Source organism: Canis lupus, chromosome 12, assembly GCF_048164855.1.
Source record: "Canis lupus baileyi chromosome 12, mCanLup2.hap1, whole genome shotgun sequence".
In the NCBI taxonomy this organism is placed as follows: Eukaryota; Metazoa; Chordata; class Mammalia; order Carnivora; family Canidae; genus Canis; species Canis lupus.
Window position 1 is genome coordinate 4,272,250 of NC_132849.1, and position 26,594 is coordinate 4,298,843.

General features: G+C 41.6%; 1 protein-coding gene across 2 annotated transcripts in view; it reads right to left on the reverse strand.

Moving 5' to 3' along the window:
- Positions 1-5,220: 5,220 nt before the first annotated feature.
- SNX27 (sorting nexin 27) overlaps positions 5,221-26,594 on the reverse strand; it is a 74,119-nt gene continuing 52,745 nt past the window's right edge. Inside the window, exons 6-13 of one of the 2 annotated variants that reach the window (XM_072769147.1) lie at positions 22,254-22,332; positions 20,467-20,630; positions 17,746-17,835; positions 11,311-11,367; positions 10,886-11,035; positions 10,447-10,575; positions 9,978-10,037; positions 5,221-9,072 (exon numbers count right to left, since the gene is read on the reverse strand). In XM_072769147.1, the coding sequence (XP_072625248.1) occupies positions 9,025-9,072; positions 9,978-10,037; positions 10,447-10,575; positions 10,886-11,035; positions 11,311-11,367; positions 17,746-17,835; positions 20,467-20,630; positions 22,254-22,332 (777 nt within the window). In that variant the 3' untranslated portion in view covers positions 5,221-9,024. The remainder of the gene's footprint in view (positions 9,073-9,977; positions 10,038-10,446; positions 10,576-10,885; positions 11,036-11,310; positions 11,368-17,745; positions 17,836-20,466; positions 20,631-22,253; positions 22,333-26,594) is intronic. The other variant, XM_072769146.1, reaches the window with a different exon arrangement.

Here is a 26,594-nt window from a genome sequence, read left to right on the forward strand (position 1 = left end):
GGTGGGAGTGGTAAGGGGAGACTGGGAGTCTGTTTCAGACACTTCTCTATGCTTAACTTATTTATTTATTGCATTTTACTTTTAAAGAGTTGGTCTTTTCTGTCTAAATAAAGAAAAAAGTTTAAAAGCATCAAATGAGAGTCTTGGAGAGTTGAGGGCAGGGACTTTTGCGTGCTGGGAAGGGGAGGGGAGAGATTTGGGAGAGAGACCTTAACCATGGCTCATGATGGCACTCTTTCACCCTTCCTTGGGGTTTAGTTCCACATGCTCTGCAACGCCAGGCACAGGGAAGGAAACAGGGCAGTAGGCCTCTCCCATATCCAGCCCTGCCCCTCTGAAGGCTTGGGACTGGACTCTCTTGTTCCTGATCTCCAGGTCTCCCTTGTTCATGGGGGTGAGCTGCCCCTGCACCTACCAGTGGGGATACAGGGAACTAAGCTTTTGCTCTGTGATTCTGTTACAGGCTGTCAGTGTGCATTTCCTCATTTAACCTTGCCACGACTCTGGGAAGCAGGATACAATTTTACAGACAGGTTAATAAGGTCTTTGGAGGGTAACCAACTTCCCCAGAGTCCTAGAACTACAAAGGGATGGGCGGCAGGAAGGAGGCCCAGTACGTTAGACTCCAGAGCCCATGATGGTCTTGTCAAGCAGGTGTTGTCAACAACCTGTTTTTTTGACCCAAGGCAAAGATCCCAACAAGTATCAAGCAGGCTGTGGCAGTGAGTCCCACCAAGTGGAAAGTGGATTGCATAAACCCTAAGGTCCCTCTGGTTCGGTTCTTAAATTCTTCACCTGGGCCATTTGCTTTTTGCAACAATCTGCTACCCCCACCCTTATTATGCACCCCCCCCCCCCCACCTGCTTACCTTCCAGCCCGGCCAGCCTTAGGCCAGAGCTGTTCCACCAGAGCACAAAGCTGTGTAAATCCTCACTGCTCACCCGTACCTCAGACCTGTACCTTGACCTCTTAAAACTGCCCCAAACTGAGAGTAGTAAAAAGAGAAGCAACATGTGAAGTGCAGTAGAAACATATCTGTGGACATTGTTTCAGGAAAAAAAGTCTCTTAGATTGGCAGAGATTAGGGATGGGGCCTTACTCAGAAGGAAGAAAATCCGGCTAGGAGAATCTGAAATCTCAAATACAGATGTGTGTGTGTGTGTGTGTGTGTGTGTGTGTGTGTGTGTGTGGTCACAGACAGGCAAAAATGTTTGCAAGGATAGCAGGAGTTGGTATCAACACTAGAATTTTCCCTTGAACTGTCTTGCCATGGCCTCACTGCAGTTTCTGGGTCAGGACAGAAAGATAGAAGGTGAATATTAGACTGAAGAGCATCTCCCAGAATGGCATACTGACTGATGGGTTCTCCAAGGATGTGGGAGTTGGGAGGCAAAAGGACTCAGAAGTCTCTTCCTCCTGGCATCCTCCCTGCTCTCAGGCAGCTCTCCCCAAACACTGGAAACTACTTATTGTCTCACTGCTCACTGCTGCACCCCTCCCTGCAACACACTTTAGCCAGATTTTCTCCAGAGAAGCAGGAGAGAAAAGTGAAGTTGAATGATGAAGATGGAGACACAGAGGGGTTTTTTTGGGAAAAGAAAACATTTTGGGGGCAGGGATTCTCCAGGTCCTTTTTAAAAATTATTTTAATTCCAGTATATTAACAGTGCTATATAGTTTCTGGTATACAATATAGTAGTTCAATAATTCCATACGTCATCCAGTGCCCATCATCTCCAGGTACTTTAATGGCAAAACGTAGGGCACCTGGAGACAGAAATGGAAACTTCGAACTTGTATTCTGAATAAACAAATTTCTCAGGCATCATATTAGCTTCAAATAGAGTAGGAAGGGTATAAAGTAGGGTAGTTCTGTTAGCCCTCAAAGCTCACTACCATCTCTTCTGAGCAGTAATGAAATGGGGCAGCAGTAGAAATAAGAAATGAGGACAATAGGATCCCCTAAGTCAGACCAAGCAGCATGAAACTAAGCTACTTTTAAAATGCTCAATGGCAGCAAAAAAAAGAGAAGGGAAATGGAAAAGAATTTAAGGCAAGAAGAGTGGAGCTGACAGATTCATAGCAGAGATTGGGAGAAGCCTTCCAATTTATAGAAACGAAAAGAGACATTTAAAAAAATATCCTCCTGAGTCAGGGGGGCTCCAGGGATGAGAGTGTGGCCAGGAAAAGCTCTGGATAATTCCTCCAATGCAGCCCCATGCCCTGGCCAGATTTTGAGAGCTGAGAAATGCACAAACGTCAGGCAAGGTGTTTCCATTTCCTCAGGCAGAGACCCTGCAGGACCAGCCCAACTTGGAGGGTTTCCTTTGTCTTCTCACTCTCCTGCTAAAATGTCAAAGCCTTCGCAGCCTTGGCTTCTAGTATTGCGACTGTAGGCGTTTCCACTTGTGGCCAAGACTCCCTCTTCTCCAAGTCTGACAACTTGAGTCACCCTGAGCCAAGCATCTGGTCCTTTCAAGATTCCCATCCTCTGGGCCTTCTTCTTCCCTGAGTAATGAGGCAGCTTCCTCTTGCCCTCCATGGATGGGGTCTCCCTCCCAATACACTGCATCCTCTCATCCACTGATGAGGACTCCCACCAGTGCGTTTCTAACTGAACTTCTGTCCTGAACTCAGTCAGAGTAGTGTCTTTCTCCCTCAGTATTCCTCAGAGGTATCCAGCACTACTGCTTACCCTCTCACACCTCCTAGCCAACCCAGCTGCAAAGCTCTATTTGTCCTCTCTCTCAAATATATTGTTGACCTTCGCACATCTGTCTCTCCATCTCCATGGCCACAGAGTCCAAAGTCACCCCAGAGCCCTGTGGTATCCTCATGTTTCTGTTGTTTCCCTCCTGCCCTCCTACAACCTGTTTTCTACATGGGAGTCTTCTATAGATCCGTTCACAGATGGATACTGAGTCCATCCTCCACCTTGTTTACAACTATATCTGCATCACCCTCAACAGTGCCCAGAACATTAGAAGGCCCTCAGCGAAGAACTGAAAAGTAACTTCTGGATAGATATATCTATATCTATATATCTATATACCTATATATCTGTATTTCTATATCTATATAGATTTCTCACCCATGCCTAAATCATAATAGGTACAAAGCTAAAATATTTTCTCCCTATTTCCAACTCTTAAATACTTCTATTTTTTAGCCATCTAGACATGAAACCTTGGGAGTGTTTTGCTCCTGACACATTCATTCAATGTTATTAAATCACAAAAGGTTTTACTTCCACAATTTTTTTCTCACATCCAATGTCCCTCCTTTCAATTATTACTGCCTCCACTTATCAACTAATCATAGCAGTGTCCTAATTGATCCTTTGTATGTATTCTGAAGCACTAATGTTTCTAAAGTGCAGCTGATTAAAAAAAACAATGCTGTTTTTAAAAAATGTAGAACACTTCACTCTAGCATTCAAGGCTCTTCAAAGCCTCATCTTCCATCTTATTATTCCTACACATCCCTAAGGTCTAATCAAATAGGACTATTCGGGATCCCTGGGTGGCGCAGCGGTTTGGCGCCTGCCTTTGGCCCAGGGCGCGATCCTGGAGACCCGGGATCGAATCCCACATCGGGCTTCCGGTGCATGGAGCCTGCTTCTCCCTCTGCCTGTGTCTCTGCCTCTCTCTCTCTGTGTGTGACTATCATAAATAAATAAATAAATAAAAATTAAAAAGAAAATCCTTTAAAAAAAAAAAAAAACAAATAGGACTATTCATTGTTCATCTGGACATGTCTGATCCTTCCCCTCCCCACCACGGCTCTTCATTCCCAATTACAAGTGTTAGGCACCTAACAGCTCAACAAAGTTTGCAGAAAACCTTTTTGTTGGAATTCTGCTTAAATGCCACCTTCTTCATGAAGATTTCCTTAGTTTCTTTCATCCATAGGTCTTTTTTTCCCTCTCTTTTTCCTAGTCTTATGGCACTTCAACCCTCCACTGCTGCATATTGTGTCATTCCATAAATCTCTCATTTCTCTGCTGGGCTGAAAGCTGGAACAATGGCTCTTACTTCGCCTTTGTATCTGCTGTGCTATGGAACATGAGGCCCTACGCGTGGCAGATAGCCAATAAGTAAATGTCTGTTGACTTAAATTTTTTTTTAATTTTTTTTATTTATTTATGATAGTCACAGAGAGAGAGAGAGAGAGAGAGAGAGAGAGAGGCAGAGACACAGGCCGAGGGAGAAGCAGGCTCCATGCACCGGGAGCCTGATGTGGGATTCGATCCCGGGTCTCCAGGATCACGCCCTGGGCCAAAGGCAGGCGCCAAACCGCTGCGCCACCCAGGGATCCCTGTCTGTTGACTTAAACTTCTGTAATCCAACTCTGGGATTCCACTTTCTATTTCTCTACAGATTCTTTCCTTGTTAAAGAAAAAAAAATTATTTCATCATTATCAGATTCCAATTATTTAATGCTGATGGCTGAGTAAATGAGACCCAGAACAAATTTCTCTCCCTAAACTGCCAAAAGAAATGTCAAACTAGTTCTTGCTTTTACAGTCTTCAATCAAGGAGCAAAAACGTATGGTCAGGGGTTATAAAAATAAAAAATGTTTATAAAAATAACAAAAATATCTGACCTTACACAACTAAGCTTTCCAGAGCAGATTCAGCCCATGAGCTAATGTATAGAGAGGAGCAGGTACTCTTTGGAGTAGGTCATTAGGCCACAGCACCTGAGATTTCTCTGTAAAATAAAAGTACATTCAGGACTACCTTCATTCTCAGGGTGTGGGCAGAGGAAGGACTACGAACCACCCAGAATACCTGTTATAATGCCGCCACTCACAAGGTTCAGATTCGGGAGACCAGCCTCCTGAGGTACTTGAATAATAGTATCATGTTGCTGGGGAAGGGGGTCAGTACTAAGATCTGTCCCAAAGACTCTGCCAGGCTGAGGAAGAGGAGTCCTGTGAGTCTTACCATGGATTTGGAGGCTCTGGCACAATCAACTCTGACATCTGGAGGAGGAGAAGGCATTTTCAAAGGAGCCACAGGAAACTGAACTTTAGGCGAGGGACCTCCTAGGTTCTTCTTCTGCCCTCAAAAAACTGCCCCTCTAGCTACTTGGAGAAGCAGTCAGGTGTTCCTTCCCATTTTCAGACTGACGTTTCTAACTCCAATCTCAAAGGTCCCTCTTCACTGTTTTCCATGCAACCCAAAGGATGTGTAGTGTAGGACGGCATAGACTAGTTTCATCAATAAATCAATTTATTTAAAAGAATATGTTACAATTAATTACACTAAGTGACATTACCAAACAATTTTAGAGTGGTTAGCTCTAGAACAAGGAATGAAAGAAACACTGTTAGCCATTATGTGTCTGTGTATTTTCTCTTCACATTTCTTAAATCACAAATAAAAAATACAAGATACTGCAGTGAAAATACAATTAAGAGTTTCTCAAATAAATTAAAAGTATGCATGGCCAGGGGGAAACTGAAGCCCAGCTCACCGGCTTAAAAAGGGGGCATGATATAAAACTGGTGTCCAATTTAGCAGTTGGCCAAGTGCCTCGAGCCCACAGCACTCCCCTCTTTCTCCTGTCCTTTCCCATAACCCTAAGCATTCCCCACACTTGAGGTTATTGCTGAGGAGTGAGCTGCTGTCTTGGTAGAAGTGAGGCCTGGCATGACATGCTCAGGTTAGGGGAAAGGAAGGCAGGAGGTGGAACTGGAAGACAGGAGTTGAAGAAGCAAATCCACTGCCTCTCTCCTGAGTATCAACTGCATTGTCCTCCCTTCAAAAGGAAGCCAATGGGACACAATCAGCCTGACAAGGAAACCTAGCAATGTACTGGGCTCCAACAGCCCAAATGGTCTCTATGCTGAACTGATCTAGCCAGAAAGCACAATGAAGAGAAAAAGGGGGCACAGTAGTCCTTCTAGGTCTGAAGACTCCAGGTCAACCAGGATGCAGTTCCCCTCAAGGAAAACTGCTTCCTAGGAGCCAGGCCATAGGTTGGCAACTTCTGAGAGAGAGGTATCCTCCTGTCAATGCCCTATACTGCTGCTCTAAGCACTAGGTTTGGAGCTACAAGAGGGGATAACCTAGCTACCGGCCTGGGTGATGACAGAATGAAACTAGATGGGCCAGGCCTAAGAGCTGCCCTGAGCACACACCTGGGCTGAGCTTAGGCGAAGGGCTAGGGGAGGGCAAGAAAATGGAAGAGTAGAACAAAAATATAAAGAGCAGAGAGCCCAAAGAATGACCCAAGGGAACCTTTCTGCAGGGACAGGTTTCTCAGGGCCTGCATTTTCTCCTGATCTATACAAAACTTGGAGATTTTACCAAAAAGGATAGAAACTGGGTGCAGAGGGGAAGGACAACAGATCAGGAAGATCCTGCTGGCTCTGCAAGGGCAAAGCAGAGGGGCATGGAAGCCCCTCTATTCACCAGAGACAAACTGCAAAAGAAAACTGGGCAGATGGCTCGCTGGACAGAACCCAGGACAAAGAAAGATAGCAGGGATTAGGGAAAGAAGTACAGAGCAAGGTGGGAAAGGAGTGTCACACTAACACTGCTTCATGCAAAAAAAGATGTTGACCCTATGGAGCCACAGTGACCTCTGCCCTGGTCCAGGAGGCCTGCTGTGGGTAGAAGAAGAGAAGGTGCTGTCCTAGGGGCTCCCTCCTTCCCCCTCCTTGCTGCAAATGGGTGCTTTGCTAGTGGTACAGCCACAGTAGGGGCTGTTCCTAAACAGATTCTGCCAACAAGCCAATACCTACAGGGCTCTCGCCCAGTCTCCAAAGCACCAAGTGAATGAATGCTCTGCCATGAAGGGACCAGAGCAGCATCCACCTACCCCAAGGGCATCCATCCTAACGGCATTCCCCCACATCTCACATCTCACAACAGGAGGTCAGTAACTGGGATACTGCATGGCCTCCAGATTTGTTTATTCTTCTCCTACTATGAGGGAATAGGGGCAAACTGCTGCTATGTTTACAGTCTAAACAAAACTGGTGCCAAAAGCTTCTTTTAGCATCTTGGAGTGAGAATCAGCATATCTTCTTTCTAGGGCTCTTTGACTCATTATTAAATTTATTTAAGCCAAAAGAACTTAATCCTGTATCAAAACTTTCAAATCAAGGATCGTTCTCTGTATCTTTAAACATTCAGCATTCCTACGTTCTGCATTCTGTGATTCTACCTAGATTTGGAGAAGGAAAGGGCAGACAAGTGTCCTGTACGATGCCACACTGTTCTGGGGCAAGCAGCTGCCAGGATAACAGAGTGAGAGAGAAATAAAAGTGGCCTCACAACAATCTGCAAAAACAAATTACCAAAAAAGAAACTTCAAACCACCCTACCACTGCTCAATGGAGTGGTTAAACCAAGTATGGTTGCCTCCCAGTTAGACAAAAGCTGCCACCCAATGGAGGTTTTTGTTTAGAAGGTAGAGAAGAGAAAAGAAGGCTCACAGATGTGTTTCTGTTGCATCAGAGCCCAACTTCAGCTCACAATGCAGTATCTACAGAGCCTGGGGCTGAGAGTACTGCCCCGCCTGGTCAGCCCGGCCCTCGGGTCCTAGAATGCAACTCTCAGGTCTCAAAAGCTCAAACCGCAAGGTGAGATGAGGAGCTCTTTGAGGGACAAAAAGGCTTCCCTTCAGTTTCCTTTTCATTCAAAGCTGAGATCCAATTCACATCAACCATATTCCTACTGGTCCTTCCTGGGTCCTCAGCTGGCTTGGATGGGCACCGGTTTGGTTGGCACAGACTACTGACTCATTCCAAGTTTCCCCAAGGCCTTGAGGGATATTGTCAGATCCCTCCGCAACGTGGTTGTTTAAGGAAATCACTGAGAATGTAATGGTTATGGGTGGTTATTGGTCAGGAATGGATAGGGAAGAGCTTAGGTACTTGGGGCATTTCTTCCTTCCTTTCCCCTACCCAAGTCCAATCTCTGTGCCTAAACTACCTAAGTCCAATCTTTGTGCCTAAAGGTATTGGCTTTAACTCTGGTCCCTAGTACTCAGCCAGCTTCAGAAATGGCAGGGAAATGGGAAATTACAACCACAAAATGTTTCAGCTTCCTGTGGCATCCACCTCCTGAGCTGGCCTTCCCTTCCATTCTAGGCCAGTGGAGGCCCAGAAGTGAGTGGGGCCCTCAGGAAGTGAGGAGATGTGGAATGTGGCTAGAAAGCCATGAGTGGAAGAGAGAGAGAGAGATGGACCAGGAAAGTTGTCTTGGAATCAAGGACCACACCAAGTCTTTAGACTCTCCCTGCAGATCTGTAAGCCTTGCTGCCCTTGAGAGACACTCCTCTTTCTCCTCCTCAGCAGCCTCTTGGAAGATAAAGAAACTATGCTCCTTGCTCCTCAGACTCTATGGCAACCCATGAGCCAGAATCTTCACTCAATACAAAAAAGGGGGGAAAAAACCCAAGCAGGTTGTAAACTTTTTGAGTCCTTCATGAGGAGAGGTATTTTCCTGGTAAAATATTTTTTTTTCCTTTTTAAAGTTTGTTTCAAAATAAAGAGAGCAAGAGAGAAGTCATGAATTCTAGTGAAAGGTGTGTAAAAACACAAGCTAAAAAAGGTACTGCCATCAATATGAAATTTAAAAAGAAATATATATATGTATATACGTGCAGCTAATTTGTGTATATATAATTTTTACATACATACATATATATGTCTGAACAGTGCAAATGGATGGAGTTCATAGTTCCAGTTTTAAAAATATAGTACAAGGAGAGTCTGTTGGTATGAGGCCCAGGTGAAAGGACAAAGATACCTTTGGCGCGTTGTTGGGCTTATTTTCCTGTCTTAACTCAGCTGAGTCCTGGTGCTGACCAATTTGTTGTTCTCTACCAGCTCAATTCCAGAGACATGACATTCAGAGGGATTATTAATAGTATTTAGTTTAGGGCTTTTGAACATAATGACTTTTTTCCTTTTTTCTCTTCTTTTATGTTAATGGTTACTCTGTCTGACATAGAAGACGAAAGGGGTGAGAGGATGAAGGTGAAGAGAAGGGGGTGAGGAAAGGCTAGGTGGCCACATCTCTCTGCTGTGACCTCGCCATCTGGAAAATGTTCTGAAAGGAAAACAGAGAACAGTTACTGGGAAGCCTGAGGTGTCTGCATCTCCTCCCACCTGGAGGCCAGCCTCAGACAGAAAGAGAAAAATGTATGGCTAGATTACTCAATCTGATTGGCCTCTCCTCTAAGTTCCCATCTAGAAACACAGCCTTTTAGACCCAGAAAGGAGCTTAGATATTAATTATCTGGATCAGCTTTCCCATTTTATAAATGAGAAAAGACAAGAAAATAGATCTAGGGAGGCTCATTTGCCCCATGTTGCAGGGAAGAAAAAAGCTGAGAGAGAATCCTGATCTGATTCTCAGAGACCAGTGTGGTTCCTACTATACCAAAAAAATAAATTTTCATAATCCTGACTTTACCTTCTGAACTTCAGAAACACTGTCTTTGAGAATAAGTAGCAATTATTCATAATCTTCCAAATTCTGCTCCGCCACTGGCATATATGGGCAACAGTAAAACAGGAGCAGAAACTTTCCCACACGTATGCATTCTTGATTAGCCCAGACAGGTTCTGTCATGACTCCGTTCTAGTCAGAACAGCTAACATTGAGGACAGCTGCCCTTTTGGGTCAGGAACAACAAGGCAGTGATTTGATTTAAAAAACAAAACAAAACAAAACACAAAAAAAAACCAGCAGAGGAGGGTCCATGAAATCACAGGAGATAGAACAGCCTGCAGCCAATGGCAACCCATCAGATTAGGGAAGAAGCAGGGCTTCTTTTGCACAGTCTATTCAGCATCCAAAGGCTAGAAGAATAATCTCTCTAGAAGAATAAACAGTCTCTAACTAATATTCCTAAAAAGACTGAGATGAGGTGAAGGTTCCAGGTATTTGGCCATAGGCCTATTATTTTAAACAAAAAGATGAAAAGTCAATTCAAGATTGTTTACAATTACCTCTTTTCTCCACTTGAGTTCACAGAACACCCTCTCGAAGCATTCATGCATATAATTAAACTGAAAAACAAAAACAAAAACAGCATAGCAACACTGACTTCTCAAGACCAGGCACCACAGGGCCATGCCTTTGAACTCTTGCCCACAGTAACCCCACCTTCCAAACTTGCTCAGCCTAGAGAAAAACCCTGACAAGCACCACAAAAAAAAAAAAAAAAAAAAAAAACCCAAAAAACCAAAAACCAACCAACCAACCAACCAAAACAAGCCTGGTTCATCTACTATTCTCTGGCTCCTTCTAGTGGTAGTTGTGAGTCAAATCGGTCCTCCAGGAAAGGCAGGAAGATACCTGGGGGTTCTAGGGTTCAAAACACAATTGCCATCTCTACAGCTCTCATTTATGCATTAGGCCTGAGAACTTCAAACCCAATCTACCTTCCCCAAGAGTATTTCCCTGTCTACCACTCACGTATGGTGTGAAGATTTTAACCCATCGAGGCTTCTTCTCTCCTCGTGCATATTCAAAGCAGAAGGCCATTCCTTCTTCATCTGTATCCCATCGCTGCATCTCATCCCATTCAAATGCTATTACCTGGTTCTAAACAAATGAAGAACAAGAGTGTAAGTCTGAGAATGCTGGGGAGCTTAGCTAGGATGGTTCTGAACCAGACAGCAGAAGAGAAATGAGTGACTTGTCTGCATCATTCCAAAGAAAAGACTTTGAAGAGTAAGAGTCAGTGTGAGTAGCCAGAAAGATAAGAATTAGTGTGGATACAGTATGGTTTTACCTACCCCATCAAAATAGCTTTGATTTAATCTCCCCTCGCAATAGAAACAAAAATCTCAGCAAGTAAGTGAGCAAGAGTGTCCCTAGTGCTCCCGGTCCCAGCCCCATGCTGAACTGTCACCTCCAGCTGTCCTTCTTCAGTGCAGGCATGCAGTTTAAAGTGCGTGATGCTGATGGCTGTGATGACGTGCCCCTTCCTCCTGGAGTCGCAGGCACAGTGGGGGAAGATGATTTCATTGTAGCCCTCACAAGTTCTTAGCATGTTGAGGTACTAAAAAAAAAAAAAAAGGTGAAACAGGTTACTGTGGTATTAAACCACCATGAAGGGCTCCTGGTATGGCAACAGAGAAAGAAAAAAGAGAATCCTCCCACCCAGTAACCTGAAGACCATGCTCTGGTCTCAGCCCTAAGAAGAACCAGGACTCTGAGCTGATCCTTTGTTCCACTTCCAGCTTCTATCTTCAGACTTCCAACCCCACCTCTTTTCTCTACCTCAAAAAGTACACAAACGAAGCCAGAAGAGGTGCTCTGTCTAGAGGAACTCACAAGGCCTGAAGGTCTGTCTCTTCTTTCACTTGCTTCCCAGATGGGAATCAAACCAATCTGCATGATTAAGGAAAGGGAACTCATGTCTCCTCCCAAATCAAAAGTTATAAGGATCTCTGTGACAAGGCATAGGTTACCCCAAATCTCCTACTCATAACATGTTTAAGTTGAAAAAAACTGTTAAAGCTAGACCCAGAGTCACAAGAGACTTGCTTAAGGTCACAGGTAATAATAAATGGTGCAATCAGGATTAGAAGCCGGGTTTAACTTCTTGGCCACTAAAAATATATATATATATATATATATATATATATATATATATATATATATATTAAAAAAGACGCATGGACTCTTGACCCGGTTTCCTCTCAGGCACTGACTATGAAATAAGCAAAGAGCCTTGAGTCCCCACACCCGCAGCTGCCCAGCACACAGGAGAACAGAGCACTCGGGGACATGTGGGAAGTGCTGGAGAGAAGACAGAGGCACAGCACACTAGGTGATTTGCACTAGATGGAAGGGAGACTGGAACACACCAGAGAGTCACCTGCCTAGGAGAGAAGAGACAAAGGGACTGAGGCACAAAAAAGGACCCTGGACAACTTGTAGCTCTGGTACCAATGAATGGTACCCAAGACCACTGCTACTGCCCTGGAGATTATCTGGACTTTTTTTTTTTTTTAAGATTTTATTTATTCATGAGAGACACAGAGAGAGAGAGAGAGAGAGAGAGAGGCAGAGACACAGGCAGAGGGAGAAGCAGGCTCCATGCAGGGAGCCCAACGTGGGACTTGATCCTGGGTCTCCAGGATCAGGCCCCGGGCTGAAGGCGGCGCTAAACCACTGCGCCACCCAGGCTGCCCTATCTGGACTTTTATTTTTTTTATTTTTATTTTTTTATTTATGATAGTCACACAGAGAGAGATGAGAGAGAGGCAGAGACACAGGAGGAGGGAGAAGCAGGCTCCATGCACCGGGAGCCCGATGTGGGATTCGATCCTGGGAGCCTGACGTGGGATTCGATCCTGGGTCTCCAGGATCGCGCCCTGGGCCAAAGGCAGGTGCTAAACCGCTGCGCCACCCAGGGATCCCCTATCTGGACTTTTAAAAAAAGATTTTATTTATTTACTCATGAGAGACACAGAGAGAGACAGAGACATAGGCAAAGGGAGAAACTGGCTCCATGTGAGGAGCCCGATGTGGAACTTGATCCCGGGACCCCAAGATCATGCCCTGAGCCAAACGTAGCCACTCAACCACTGAGACACCCTGGCGTCCCTATCTGGAAAGACTTAAAGGCCCATGGGGGGAAAAAATCACACCACATGCTCCCTTCCCTATTTTGTATTTATTTCTGTTTAAGTAAAATAAAATAATGGCATCTTTGAAGGGGAAAATAAAATGATAGCAAGAACATAGCAACAGAGTCGATTCAAAAGTGCCACAATACCTGATTTGCATCATTTCTTTTCTCATTTCTCCTTCCATCACCCCAACTCCAACCCCATATCTCATCATCCTTCCTGTACTAGGGTTAAAAGTAGATACTGCTTGGCCCTGCCATTAGCATTATGAGCAAAAAGATATCTCTGGCCCCTAAATTTTGGTATATAGAACAGGCATGCCATGGAACCGAACTCTTCTGGGGTTATAAGCAGAAACAAAAATTGAGATAGGTGGCAGGATAAAGAGTGGTCAAGGGCCTGGGCTCAGACTACCCTGGGCTTGAATCCTTGCTGCATCACTTCCTAACTATGTAACCTTGGGCAAGGTACTTGCGCTTCAGCAAATTACCAAATCCCAGGAGCCTTGGCTTCCTCTCCTGTGAAAAGGGAAATAATAAAACCTATATCACAGTTATTTGTGACCAGTATTTAGCATAATACTTAGTACATAATTAGGTATTCAATAAATGATAGCTTTAAAAAAATAATTTTAAAGGCTCCATTATCCTTAGCCAGAGGGCTCAACTATTTTCTCTCTCAGGAATGCCCTGTGAAGTGATGTGTATGGAAATTACTCTTCAAAACTCCAAGGGAAAAAAAGCATGCATGTGAGACAGATGAAACATGAATGGCAGAAAAGTGGAAGGTTGCTGAAACTAGGTAATGAGTACATAGGGGCTAAATGTACTATTATTCCAACTTCTTTACATATTTGAAATTTTCTACAATAAAGTATTAAAGAGAAAAAGAAGAGTGTCCTGCAAGCAGCCCTCCAGTGCTCAATCCAAGGCATTCCCCTAACAGTCATGGGAAAGTTTTTGCATCCTCAGTAAGCAGCAAATTCTGCTCAAAGGTGCTTAGGATCTCTGCAAATGCTGGGAGGTGTCATCACATAGCCTTGGAATTGGTTCTGCTTGAGTCCTTTACCAAAACAACCTCACATATGACACATTTGCTGAGAGTTCTCCTCTCTGAAATGCACCAATACTGTTTAAAAAATATTTCTGCCATATTCCTAATAGGGAGCTTTATTTTATTTCTCAAAACGAGAAACCTGTAGACAAAGGGAGGGATTAGGAAAAGACATCAGATGAGGCATGAAGCTATGCATACCCTGAACTCTATCTCTGTGACCTTGTGTAAGTTACTCTGCCTGGGGGCTTCCCCTCTGCCATCTGGAAATGAAGGACACTGCTGCCAATTTCGTTTCCCTGCTAGAGGGAAAAACATATGCCATGCATGGTTGTTCTAAGGAGGAAATGAGAATGTACATATTGTGCCTAGAACAGTATCAGGCACACAGTATGTGCCCCTCTCTCTTGCCTTTGAATCAAAATCCTGATTTATCCCTCTATATTCAAGAATGTAGTCCCTGAAAGCAAAGGACCTTCAAGGGACTTTCTAACGGTGTTAAGTTCAAAAAATAACCTGAATGGAAACTTAAGGTTTCCACTGTTGTGGAAAACAGGTTTCACCTGTGGCCTTGGTCAGATGACAGAGGTAAAGTCTCGTATGGGAAATGTAAGGTTTTCACGTAGTATTTCTCAGCTTTCAGTAAATCTCTATATTCCTAGATACGCTCAAAGTATAAAGATATAAGCTGTCCTCTATATTTGGAAAACAGGGAACTTACAGAATGTTTCAGAATTTTGGAGTATTTTGTCAAGAGTCTACTTGATATATTGCTGGCAATCTGAACATTCCCATTTTATAGAAAAAAAAAACTTAAAACTGAGAAGTGGACTGAATTGAAGGTCTCACGGTGATTTGGCAACTAATAGTAGTGATTTGGCCTGATCTTAGGCCTATCAACCATATTAAGTTGCCACAGATAATATAGTATCAAGATGCATGGGCTCAGAAGGGTCCATCTGTATGGGAAGTTTCAATGTACTGAACATGACCACTGCGTAGGCTAATGTCTTTGAACACTAATACTTGAATACATGAAATTATACTTGAATGAAATTCAAGCTTTTCAAACTTTGGTAGGATTTTATTTAAAATCTAATTGCAATATTATAGGGCTAGTACACACTTGTCACTAGGTTTTCAAGACAACAGAATTCCATAAATGTTTAAGCATATCTTATACTCAATTCCAATGATCTAAGGGGGATACATCAATTGTACACAAGTTTTGTTTTTTTTTTTTTAATTCATTTTTTTATTTTTGAGAGAGAGAGGAAGCGCACATGCATGAGCTTGGTGAAGGAAGGGGCAGAGGGAGAGGGAGTGAGAGCTTAAGCAGAGGCACCCATTCAGAGCTCATGACCTTTAGATACAGACTCTGAGACCACGACCTGAGCTGAAACCAAGAGCTGGATGCTCAACCAACTGTACCACCCAAGCGCTCTTGTACTTAAGTTCTCAGTTGAGTGATTACAGGATATAAATTTGAGCTTAAAAGTAATTTTCTAGTAGATTACCATACTTGTTAAATTCAGATCTTCTATATTTTGCCATAGAACTCAAACCTATTTATATTTTTTAAACATTTTCCACTGTGCCTAGCACACACTTAGTATTCAACAAATATTCGTTGTTGAATGCATATATGAAAGATAGTGTGTCTAGAGTACCACATGTGCAAAAAAACAATTTCTATTCCATACTGCTGTTATCAAATGCCCTTATGAAATATTTGTTGCCTTTGGCAAAGGCAAAGTATTTCAGAGGCTGATGGTCCTTTAGCATTTGGTCCTTTTCACCAAAAAGATGTAGATGTGCTGGTCAGAATCATGTGTTAATATACAGAAGACAATGCCATGATCTTAAAGAACAGGTGGAAATCAATTTTTTTTTAAATAAAGATTTTATTTATTTGAAAGATGGGGGGGTAGTTCAGAGGGACAGGGAAAAGCAGACTCCCCCCTAAGCATGGGACCTGACACAGGGGCTCAACCCCAGGATCCTGAGATTATGACCTGAGTGGAAATCAGATGCTCAATTGACTGAGCCATCCCAAAATGGGTTTTAAAATCCTATTTCTCACACAGTAAAATTCTCTTTACCAAAATTCTGCCAAGAATTAATTCTGTTTAAAAGATTTTTGTGTTGTCTACTTTAGCCTATTGGTATGAACATTGGTAAATGGTTCCATGATCTCTGGCAGTTTTCTAAGACAAACAGATTTATTACTTGTTGTCATATAAGTGATAAAATAACTATCCCAGCTAGACATAAGATTATGGGCTGAGTTCAATGACTGACTTATTTGCATTCTTATTCCAAGCCAATTAATTTAGAAAGAGAATATTTCCTCAAAAAAAAAAAAAGAAAGTGCTCACACAGAGGGTACAAAAGAAATTCAAGTGACCTATTAGTAGCTGCCTTGTGTGAAATCATGAAAAACTGTAACTGGAAAACTTTCCACTATATGTGAATTTGTCAAGAAAGAAATTTTAAAATGCTATGAGTGAAAGTTTGTGTTTTTCTTAAGGATTTTATTTATTCATGAGAGACACAGAACAAGAGGCAGAGACATAGGCAGAGGGAGCCTGATGTGGGACTCAGTCTCTGGACTCCGGGATCACGACCTGAGCCAAAGGCAGATCAACCACTGAGCAACCCAGGCATTCCTACATAACTGTTCTTTACAAATTTTACTTTTGACAATTTCCATCCTTGTATTTATGGCAAGTGCAACTGAATACTCATTTTAAAACATTTAAGGAAGGAAAAAAAAAACAAAAACATTTAAGGACTATTGTCGACTGCCCTCTCCAATAGAACTTTCTATGATGATGAAAATATTCTGTATCTGAGCTGTCCAACATGGTAGGTACTAGCAATATGTGGCTACTCAACACTTGAAATGAGGCTAGTGCACCTGAGGAATTGAATTTTAAATTTTATTTAATTTAAATGAATTTAAAATTAAATTTAAATAGCCACATAAGGCCAGCAGCTATCAAATCAAACAGAACAGCTCTAAGATATCACACTAACCAAAAAACACCATTGAGTATACATGTTTTAAGCAACTGCAGAGAAGGAAGTTGTAAAGACACATAATTTTGCAATTGCTAAACCACAAATAACTTTTTCCCCAAAGATCTGAGAGAGAGAGAGACAGAGAGAGAGAGAGCAAGCGCATAAGCACGCACATGCATGCAGGGGGTCAGGGGGTCGGGGAAGCAGAGGAGAGAGGGAGAGAGAATCTCAAGCTGTTTCTCCAATGAGCATGGAGCCCTATGTAGGGATCTATCTCATGATCCTGAAACCATGACCTGAGCCAAAATAAAAGAATTTCTAATGTTAAAAATCTAAATCTCAACTCTTAGGGGCTCCTGGGTGGCTCAGTTGGTTAAGCATCTGCTTTGAGCTCTGGTCATGATCTCAGGGTTCTGGGATCTAGTCCCAAGTCGGGCTCTCTGCTCAGCAGGGAGCTTGCTTCTCTCTCTCCCTCCACCAGCTACTCCCTTTGCTTGTGCTCTGTGTGTCAAGTAAATAAATAAAATCTTAAAAAAGTCAAACAAAAAAAAATCAACTCTTAAGAGAATTGATATTAAATGTTTTGCACTTCTTTGTTTTAGAACCTTTTTCTTTCTTAAAGATTTTTATTTATTTATGATAGACACAGAGAGAGAGAGAGAGAGAGAGAGGCAGAGACACAGGCAGAGGGAGAAGCAGGCCCCATGCCAGGAGCCCAACGCGGGACTGGATAAAAGGCAGGCGCGAAACCGCTGAGCGCACCCAGGGATCCCCTGTTTTAGAACTCTTTTAATCAAAAAATAATGCTGTTTGGTTATTGTCAATAATAAAGTTCTATATCTATATATAGCAAAATATCCTCTTATATGCTAAATGGAGGAACATAGGGGGCGATTACATGAAGGTCTATATCCCCCCTCCTTTTTTTTTATTTTTTATTTTTAATTAATTAAGCCACTGACCAGTTGTAACATCTTTCAAAAATGACTGGAACAACAGGTTTAAGAGATAAGAAGGGGGATTTTATAAAGAGATTATGGAGACATAAACCTACCATGACCATTTTCCTTTGTTCATACAGCTTCTGTAATTGGTAGGACTTTTCCTCTGCCTTGATGTAACCTTTCTTCACATCATCAACAGCCTATCACCAAAACAAGGGCAGGGAAGAAAGGAACATTAAAGTCATCATCAAGCACATTCTTGATAAAAAATAAAGAGATACAGATTCATTTTCAGAACAACTCTTAACCATTTGGACCATCATCATCATCACCAGTGAACTCTGCCACAAGGATATATTTTTTGGAATAAGTAGCATTTAAAGAGTGCCTTAAATGTACTCAAGAATTGTTCTAGATACATCAGGGATCTTGTTTCTCCTGTTAAGAGATTTAAATTCCAGTTAATTTATACAGGTTGAAACAATGAGAGAACACTGAGAAACAGTATATAATTGTTAAAGGTAACAATGAGGTAGCAAAGATGTATGGTTTAGATAGTAAGTAATACACTCAATAAGAACAGCAGAGTTTTTTGCTAATTATATGTATCAGGGAAGCCTTAGTTGGACCCCAAAGGTTAGGCTGAACAGAAGAAACTGCAAACCAAAGTCAGTAAACAGGAATGCAACCGAGCTTATATACACTCAGAGGACAGATCTGCCTGATTTAAATAAAAGGTACATGTCAGGGGACAACAAAATATAATGCTGGGTGGGTAAATTAACAGATTATGAAGGATCCCAGAAAACAGGCACAGAAATTTAGACTTAAGGATAGCACTAAGGACTACTAGAGGTAAAATAAGCAATAAAAACTTGTGTTATTTTTAAAAGACAGACTGATTTATACATGAGTGCCAAATGAATCAAGCTATAAAGAGAATAAAATAAGGGAGACTGATGATGCTATGGTGCTTTAAGTATGAAGTGTAGGGTGGCAGCAATTGGAAGAGAGTCAATAAATCTGAGATTGCACAAGAACAAAAATCCCCAACAGGACTTGATATAGGCATGAAGGTACCTAGATATAATATGTTAATTCTAAACTACTCCTGACTTAGCTACATCCCCTTCCCCACCTCACTCTACCCCAAGAAAAACTTTTGAATTCTAATAGAAGGGAAAACTCCTCTGTAGGAGAGAGAAAAAAGGAAGGGAAAGAACAAATGGAATCATTTGTCCAGGGCATTTCAGAATCCAATTGCAGTGATTTACTACAAGGACAACTTTTGCAAGCACTAGGCAGGGGCCACTTGAACTTTTACCAGAAGACTGGTAAGGTAGAAATCATTCCCCATAGCCTTTTTAAGGGAAAATATTTACATAATAGAATAAATTCAGAGTTGAAGTCAAGAAACTAGTTCAACGTTCTAGCTCTATGATCTAGCAAAATACACTTCAGTATGGGTATGGTATGTAGTGGGAAAGGAGAAGGAAATGGAGCTAGAGTACATCTTTGATAGTGGGAAATTAAGAGATACTGCTTGAATCTGAAAATTCAAGTAGGAGCAATATAACCAAATTATAACAGAGACATGGAAATAAATATAAAACAAACAACAAACAAAAGCTAAGGGAGGTGAAAAATGTTTGCCTAAGGGGAGGGGAGATAAAGATAAGTGGAGTAACTAATACATAATAACCTGTGTAGAACTACTTGATTCTTTCTTTCTTTCTTTCTTTCTTTCTTTCTTTCTTTCTTTCTTTCTTTCTTTCTTTCTTTCTTTCTCTCTCTCTCTCTCTCTCTCTCTCTCTCTCTTCTTTCTTTCTTTCTTTCTTTCTTTCTTTCTTTTATGATAGTCACAGAGAGAGAGAAAGAGGCAGAGACACAGGCAGAGGGAGAAGCAGGCTCCATGCACTGGGAGCCCAATGTGGGATTTGATCCCGGGTCTCCAGGATCGCGCCCTGGGCCAAAGGCAGGCGCCAAACAGCTGCGCCACCCAGGGATCCCCTACTTGATGCTTTAAATTCTATGCATAATTTTGATGAAAAATTTTTAATAGGTACATAGCCATATGCTCATTTCCTGTTGTTTAAAAAGTAATAACAAATTAATTGTTTTAAAGATTTTATTTATCTATTCATGAGAGACACAGAGAGAGAGAGAGAAAGAGAGAGAGGCAGAGACACAGGCAGAGGGAGAAGCAGGCTCCATGCTGGGAGCCCAATGTGGGACTCGATCTTGGGACTCCAGGATCACCCCTGGGCCGAAGGGAGGCACTCAACCACTGAGCCATTCTAATAAATTTATTCTTAACTCCAGGACATCTTTACTTCTTAAACTTATTTATCTTCCATAAATAGGATAGAACATTTTTTATTTTATTTATTTTTTTAAAGATTTTATTTTTGGGCACCTGGGTGGCTCAGTTGGTTGAGCGTCTGCCTTCGCCTTGGGTCATGATCCCATGATCCTGGGATCGAGTCCCACATCGGTCTCCCTGCTCAACGGGGAGCTTCTCCCTCTGCCTCTCCTCCCCACCTCCATGTACACATGCGTTCTCTCTCTGAAATAAGTAAAATATTTTTTTAAAAAAGATTTTAAGTAATCTCTACACCCAACATGGGGCTCAAATATACAAACCCAACACCATATACTATTGACTGAGCCAACCAGTCGCCCCATGTTAGAATATTTTAAAAATGCAACTTAACTACGATCCAGGAGGCAAAGCAGTTTTATCTAAGCATTCACACTGAATTGGCAAATTATTCACTACATATAAACAGAAAAAAGAAATCAAGCCTTTCCAGGAAGATCAATTCACCCACCTGATGAAAAAAGTAGGTAACAGCAAGGTCATTGTCATTTAGGAGGATTTCTTCTTCTGTGGTAAAAAGCCACTTTCGAATGGCCAAGCAGGTGCCTGGCACTGCTGACGTGTAGTTCTGGACGTAGAGTTTATGAGGAAATTCATTAGGTGCCAGCTTACGTACTGAAGGGAAGACATTAAAAAAAAAAAAAAAAAAAAAAAAAGAAAGAAAAGAATGAAAGAAAGAAAGCTAGAGTGAAAAGATACATAAGGAATTAGCTCAGCACAAATTGTGTGAGGCAGATCAAGAATGACAGGCTATCCTTAACCAGAACATCAGCTTGGAGTCATCAAGGAGCTCTGCTATGGGACCACAAAATAACTATTTCTCTAGCCAAATATATCCCTTCTAACTATAACTATGGCCAACTGAGCCTCAAAGTGACAGAAATCTATCACCTGTATGACACGCCCTTCAGTTAACATGCTGACTGTGCTGACAGCATCTATTCCAAAGTCAATTAAGATATCTTACTCATTATCTGGTAAATTACAGCAATTTCCACTGAACATCTTTAAAGCAAGCCTCTCCTCTTACCCACCCAGCTATGGTTCATTCAGAGTCTCTCAGGTGGCAATTCTCAATGAACTGCTTCTATTGTTAAGAGCCAAAAGGCTCTTCCCATTCCCCACCCCCAACTCTAAGACATTCATCAAAGAGAAAAGTATCTTTCCACTAATGTTTCTTCTTCTTTCTAACAATGCACAAGCAGGATAAAACACTACCACGTTTAATTTCTATGTTACTTCACTTTGGAAAGGCTCAGAGTTTTCTTCTCTTAATGTTTACTTGACTTTGTCACACTGCAAAAAGATTTAGTATTTCCCATTTTATTTCTTAACTAAAGCTTAGAAAAAAAGGATAAGATTAGAATCCAAGTGTCCTGGTTTAGCAATCTTCTGCACATTTCTATCTGCCTAGTTAGACCACAGGGAGTTGGGAAGATGAAGAATAATGAGATGGCTGCTTCAGAGGAAACCGACCTTGTTCTACCCTGACCAGGGATGGCAAGATGACCCAAACCTACCAAACTTTCCCCCTTTCTGGATGAGGAAGGTGTGATCAATCAATATTATCTGTTATTTCTGGACTTAGCCCCATATATATATATATGATGTGGAAAAGACCCATAAACTATAGGAAATCTACAACATTCACAGCAAGCACTCAGACATCCTTCTCTTTGTGATCTCAATGCAACCAATGTCACCACTGTTTCTAGTTTTTATAAAATAATATGAGAAACTTCCTGTCACTATGCAATAAAATTTCCTAGAAAAAGAATATCTATTTACATGGAAACTTCAATACATGCATTAAAGCAAAGGCTTTTTCTAACTCCTGAAAATAAAAAGCTATTCTTAATTATCTACAAAAAGCATAAAAGCACACTAAACCAAGTTGTGGCTAAACAAAACATCCCTCTTTTTGGCTATTTCATTGAAATATCTTAATTTTGAAACTCTGATTTTTAAAAAACTATGAAGTATCTGTTTTAGTACTAGGTGTAAGTAAGTTGGACTTATAAAAGAAGAAAAAGGATTGACAGTGATCAGACACCCTTTTGACTTGGGCTTAATAGGATTTGCCTGGTCCACTTGTGGGAGATAGTCCTAATAAGTGGGATCTCCCCTTCTGCAAGCTCTTCTTCTCTAGGCAAATAGTTTCAATCTGGGTGCTTCAGACTGATGTATTAGAATAAAATACCCACAGACAAAACTTAAAATTGGCCGACTGGCACTTACCAAAGGAATGATTGATCACTTCAAATAAAGCAAAGTAATTCACTGTCGTACTGTCCATGCCAACCTCTGCTGCAATAGCCTATTGTATAAACAGGATAGATGCATTTCAGGGTAAATAAATCAGATAATGCTGTGGGAAAAGACAGATGTGTGCATGTGCGGGGGGCGGAGGGGTTGGGGGAGAGGAAGGACTTCTGCCATCTTACTTTCAAATGAACTAAATTCATGACCGATAGCTATTCTTTGTATGTATGTGTACATGTACTCATGCACACATACATATGAAATAAAAGGGGAAAAAAATACCTGTATTTGACCCAAACAGCTATCATCTCTAAATAGGAGTTTCCCCCTCCAATTCAAGCTGATAGTAATCTCTTCTTAAATATCATCTTTCCTCTCTGAAATATGACTTCATCCCACAAAGGTCTTTTTTAACAACACTTTTAAGTCATCTGCTTGATGAAAACAGATCTTAAGGGATCCCTGGATGGCTCTGGGTTTAGTGCCTGCCTTCCGCCCAGGGTGTGATCCTGGAGTCTCGGGATCGAGTCCCACATCAGGCTCCCTGCATGGAGCCTGCTTCTCCCTCTGCCTGTGTCTCTGCCTCTCTCTCACTCTGTGTCTCTCATGAATAAATAAATAAATAAATAAATAAATAAATAAATAAATAAATAAAATCTTTAAAAAAATTTTTTTTAAGAACAGATCTTTTTTTTTTTTTTTTTTTTTAATTTTTATTTATTTATGATAGTCACAGAGAGAGAGAGGCAGAGACATAGGCAGAGGGAGAAGCAGGCTCCATGCACCGGGAGCCCGATGTGGGATTCGATCCCAGGTCTCCAGGATCGCGCCCTGGGCCAAAGGCAGGCGCCAAACCGCTGCGCCACCCAGGGATCCTAAGAACAGATCTTAAGAAGAAAATAAATTCTTAAATATCCACTCTCACACATGTAGCCTACATTTAATACAGTCTGTTAACATACAAAGTCTATGTCTTTGGTTCTTGAGTTTAAAATAGTTTGTCAGTTTTGTTCATGCTTCACAAATTATTCTCATTTATTTTTTGGATGATCCATGCCTCAGGTTAGGGACCTCCATTTCCTAAGAATTATCATCATGAACATCTACATGAAAACAGCAAAATGTTAGGACAACAGAGCATATTAAACAAGTATTAGTCCTTCTTTCTAGGAGCTCATATGACAAAAAGCAATTGAAAGAGACTATGTAAATAAATGAAAACTGAGATTACAAACAACAGCAAAATTAAAAAAACACAAAATAGTACAATTCTTCTTCAAGATCAACTGCAATATACATAAGGTATTAATTGAACAAGATAAAATTGTTAAATATTAGTGTCTCAGTAAATCAAACACAATTATACCCTGCTTCCCAGATCTGCTCACATATCAAACCTAAGTTCATCCCTAATGTGAGGTAGAAACTAGAGATTATAAATATTCTAAGTCATCATTCTATACTGAACAGAAACTGAAATGCTTTCAAGATCTGGAAAATGGCTTATAACTACAAGTCTCCGGGAAAGGAGAAAAGTGCCAAAAAATTAATTGGCCTTGTTAGAGAAATACTGGGAGTAAAAAAGAATACAAAACAAAACATCAGCAACCATATGAGCAATCATATGAGCATCACTCATATGATTTTCCTTACAATCATCACAGCATTTTGTAATTTCAGAAATACCTCACATTCTGCATATATCCTTTGCCATGGTACACAGTACAAGAGTAAATGCATGGGGAACAGGGACGCCTTGGTGGTTCGGTGGTTGAGTGTCTGCCTCCAGCTCAGGGCGTGATCCCAGAGTTCTGGGATCAAGTCCCACATCGGGCTCTCTGGAGCAAGCCTGTTTTTCCCTCTGCCTCTGTTTCTGCCTCTCTATTTGTGTCTCTCAGGAATAAATAAATAAAATCTTTTAAAAAATGAACGGGTAACATTGTTTGCTACAAAGGAAAAATAAACATTAATATCCAGAAACCTGTTAGTCCCACTGAAAGTCTTAATCAAATCAGATTAAAGATAAATAAAAAGGCCTAAAAGCAAGGATTATATCCAGCACCCAGATTATAACCTTTAAATATAATTTCTCAGAATAGAGAACCCAGAAATGTACCCTCAACACTATGGCCAACTAATCTTCAAAAAAGCAGGAAAGAATGACCAATAGAAAAAAGACAAAAGAGGTATCCCTGGGTGGCGGAGCGGTTTGGCGCCTGCCTTTGGCCCAAGGGCGCGATCCTGGAGACCCGGGATCGAATCCCTCGTCAGGCTCCCGGTGCATGGAGCCTGCTTCTCTCTCTGCCTGTGTCTCTGCCTCTCTCTCTCTCTCTCTCTATCATTAAAAAAAAAAAAAAAAACTTAAAAAAAAAAAAGAAAAAAGACAGTCCTCAACAAATGGTTGTTGGGATTATGGGACAGCACATGCAGAAGAATGAAACTGGACCAATCTCTTACACCCTACACAAAGATAAACTCAAAATGGTTGAAAGACTTAAATGTGAGATAGGAATCCACCAAAATCCTAGAGGAGAACACAGGCAGCAACCTCTTTGACCTCTGCTGCAGCAACTTCTTGCTAGACACATCTCCAAAAGCAAGGGAAACAAAAGCAAAAATGAACTATTGGGACTTCATCAAGATAAAAAGTTTTTGCACAGCAAAGAAAACAAGTCGACAAAACCAAAAGACAACCAACAGAATGGGAGAAAATATCTGCAAATGTCTTATCAGCTAACAGGCTAGTATACAAAATCTCTAAAGAACTTATCAAACTCAATACCCAAAGAACAAAAAATCCAATCAAGAAATGAGAAGACATGAACAGACATTTCTTCAAAGACATACAAACAACCAACAGACACGTGAAAAAATACTCCACATCACTTGCCATCAGGGAAGTACAAATCAAAACCACAACGAGAAACTGCCTCACACCAGTCAGAATGGCTAAAATTAGCAAGTAAGGAAAGAACAAATGTTGGTGAGGATGCAGAGAAAGGGGATTTCTCTTACACTGCTGGTGGGAATGCAAGTTGGTGGAGCCACTCTGGAAAACAGTATGGAGGTTCCTCAAAAAGTTAAAAATAGAGCTACCCTACAACCCAGCAATTGCACTACTGGGTATTTCCCCCAAAGATACAAATGTAGTGATCTAAAGGAGCACCTGCACCCCAATGTTTATAGCAGGAATGTCCACAATAGCCAAAGTATAGAAAGAGCTCATATGTCCACTGACAATGAATGGATAAAAAAGAGGTGGTAGAGGGTGCCTGGGTGGCTCAGTTGGTTAGGTGTCTACCTTGGACTCAGGTCAAGATCCTGGGGTTTTGGGATCAAGTTCCACGTCAGGCTCCCTGCTCAACAGGCAGCCTGCTTCTCCCTCTCCCACCTACCCCACTAGCGCTATCTCTGTCAAATAAATATATACAATCTTAAAAAAAAAAGTGGTGTGTGTACACACACACACACACACACACACACACACACTAGAATAGTATTCAGCATCAAACAGGATGAAATCTTACCATTTGCAATGCTGTGGATGGAACTATTATACTAAATTAAATAAGTCAGTCAGAGAAAGACAATTATCGTATGATTTCACTCATATGCAGAATTTAAAAAACAAAATAGAGGATCACAGGGGAAGGGAGGGAAAAACAAGACCAAGTCAGAGAGGGAGGCAAACCATAAGAGACTCTTCATCATAAGAAACAAACTGAGAGGGGGATCCCTGGGTGGCTCAGCAGTTCAGCTCCTGCCTTTGGCCCAGGGTGTGATCCTGGAGATCCGAGATTGAGTCCCACATCGGGCTCCTGGCATGGAGCCTGCTTCTCCCTTTGCCTGTGTCTCTGCCTCTCTCTCTATCTCTCTATGTCTATCACGAATAAATAAATAAAATCTTTAAAAAAAAAAAAAAACTGAGGGTTGCTGGAGGGGAGGGGTACAGGGTTGGGGTAACTGGGTGATGGGCATTACGTAGGGGGAGCACTGGGTGTTATAAACTATGGATGAATCACTGAACTCTACCTCTGAAACTAATAATACATTATATGTTAATTAACTGCATTTAAATAAAATTAAATTTAAATTTTTTAAAAAATTTATTTATTTATTTATGATAGTCACAGAGAGAGAGAGAGAGGCAGAGACACAGGCAGAGGGAGAAGCAGGCTCCATGCACCGGGAGCCCGACGTGGGACTCGATCCCGGGTCTCCAGGATCGTGCCCCGGGCCAAAGGCAGGCGCCAAACCGCTGCGCCAGCCAGGGATCCCTAAATAAAATTAAATTTAAAAAGAAAGAAACCAGGACTC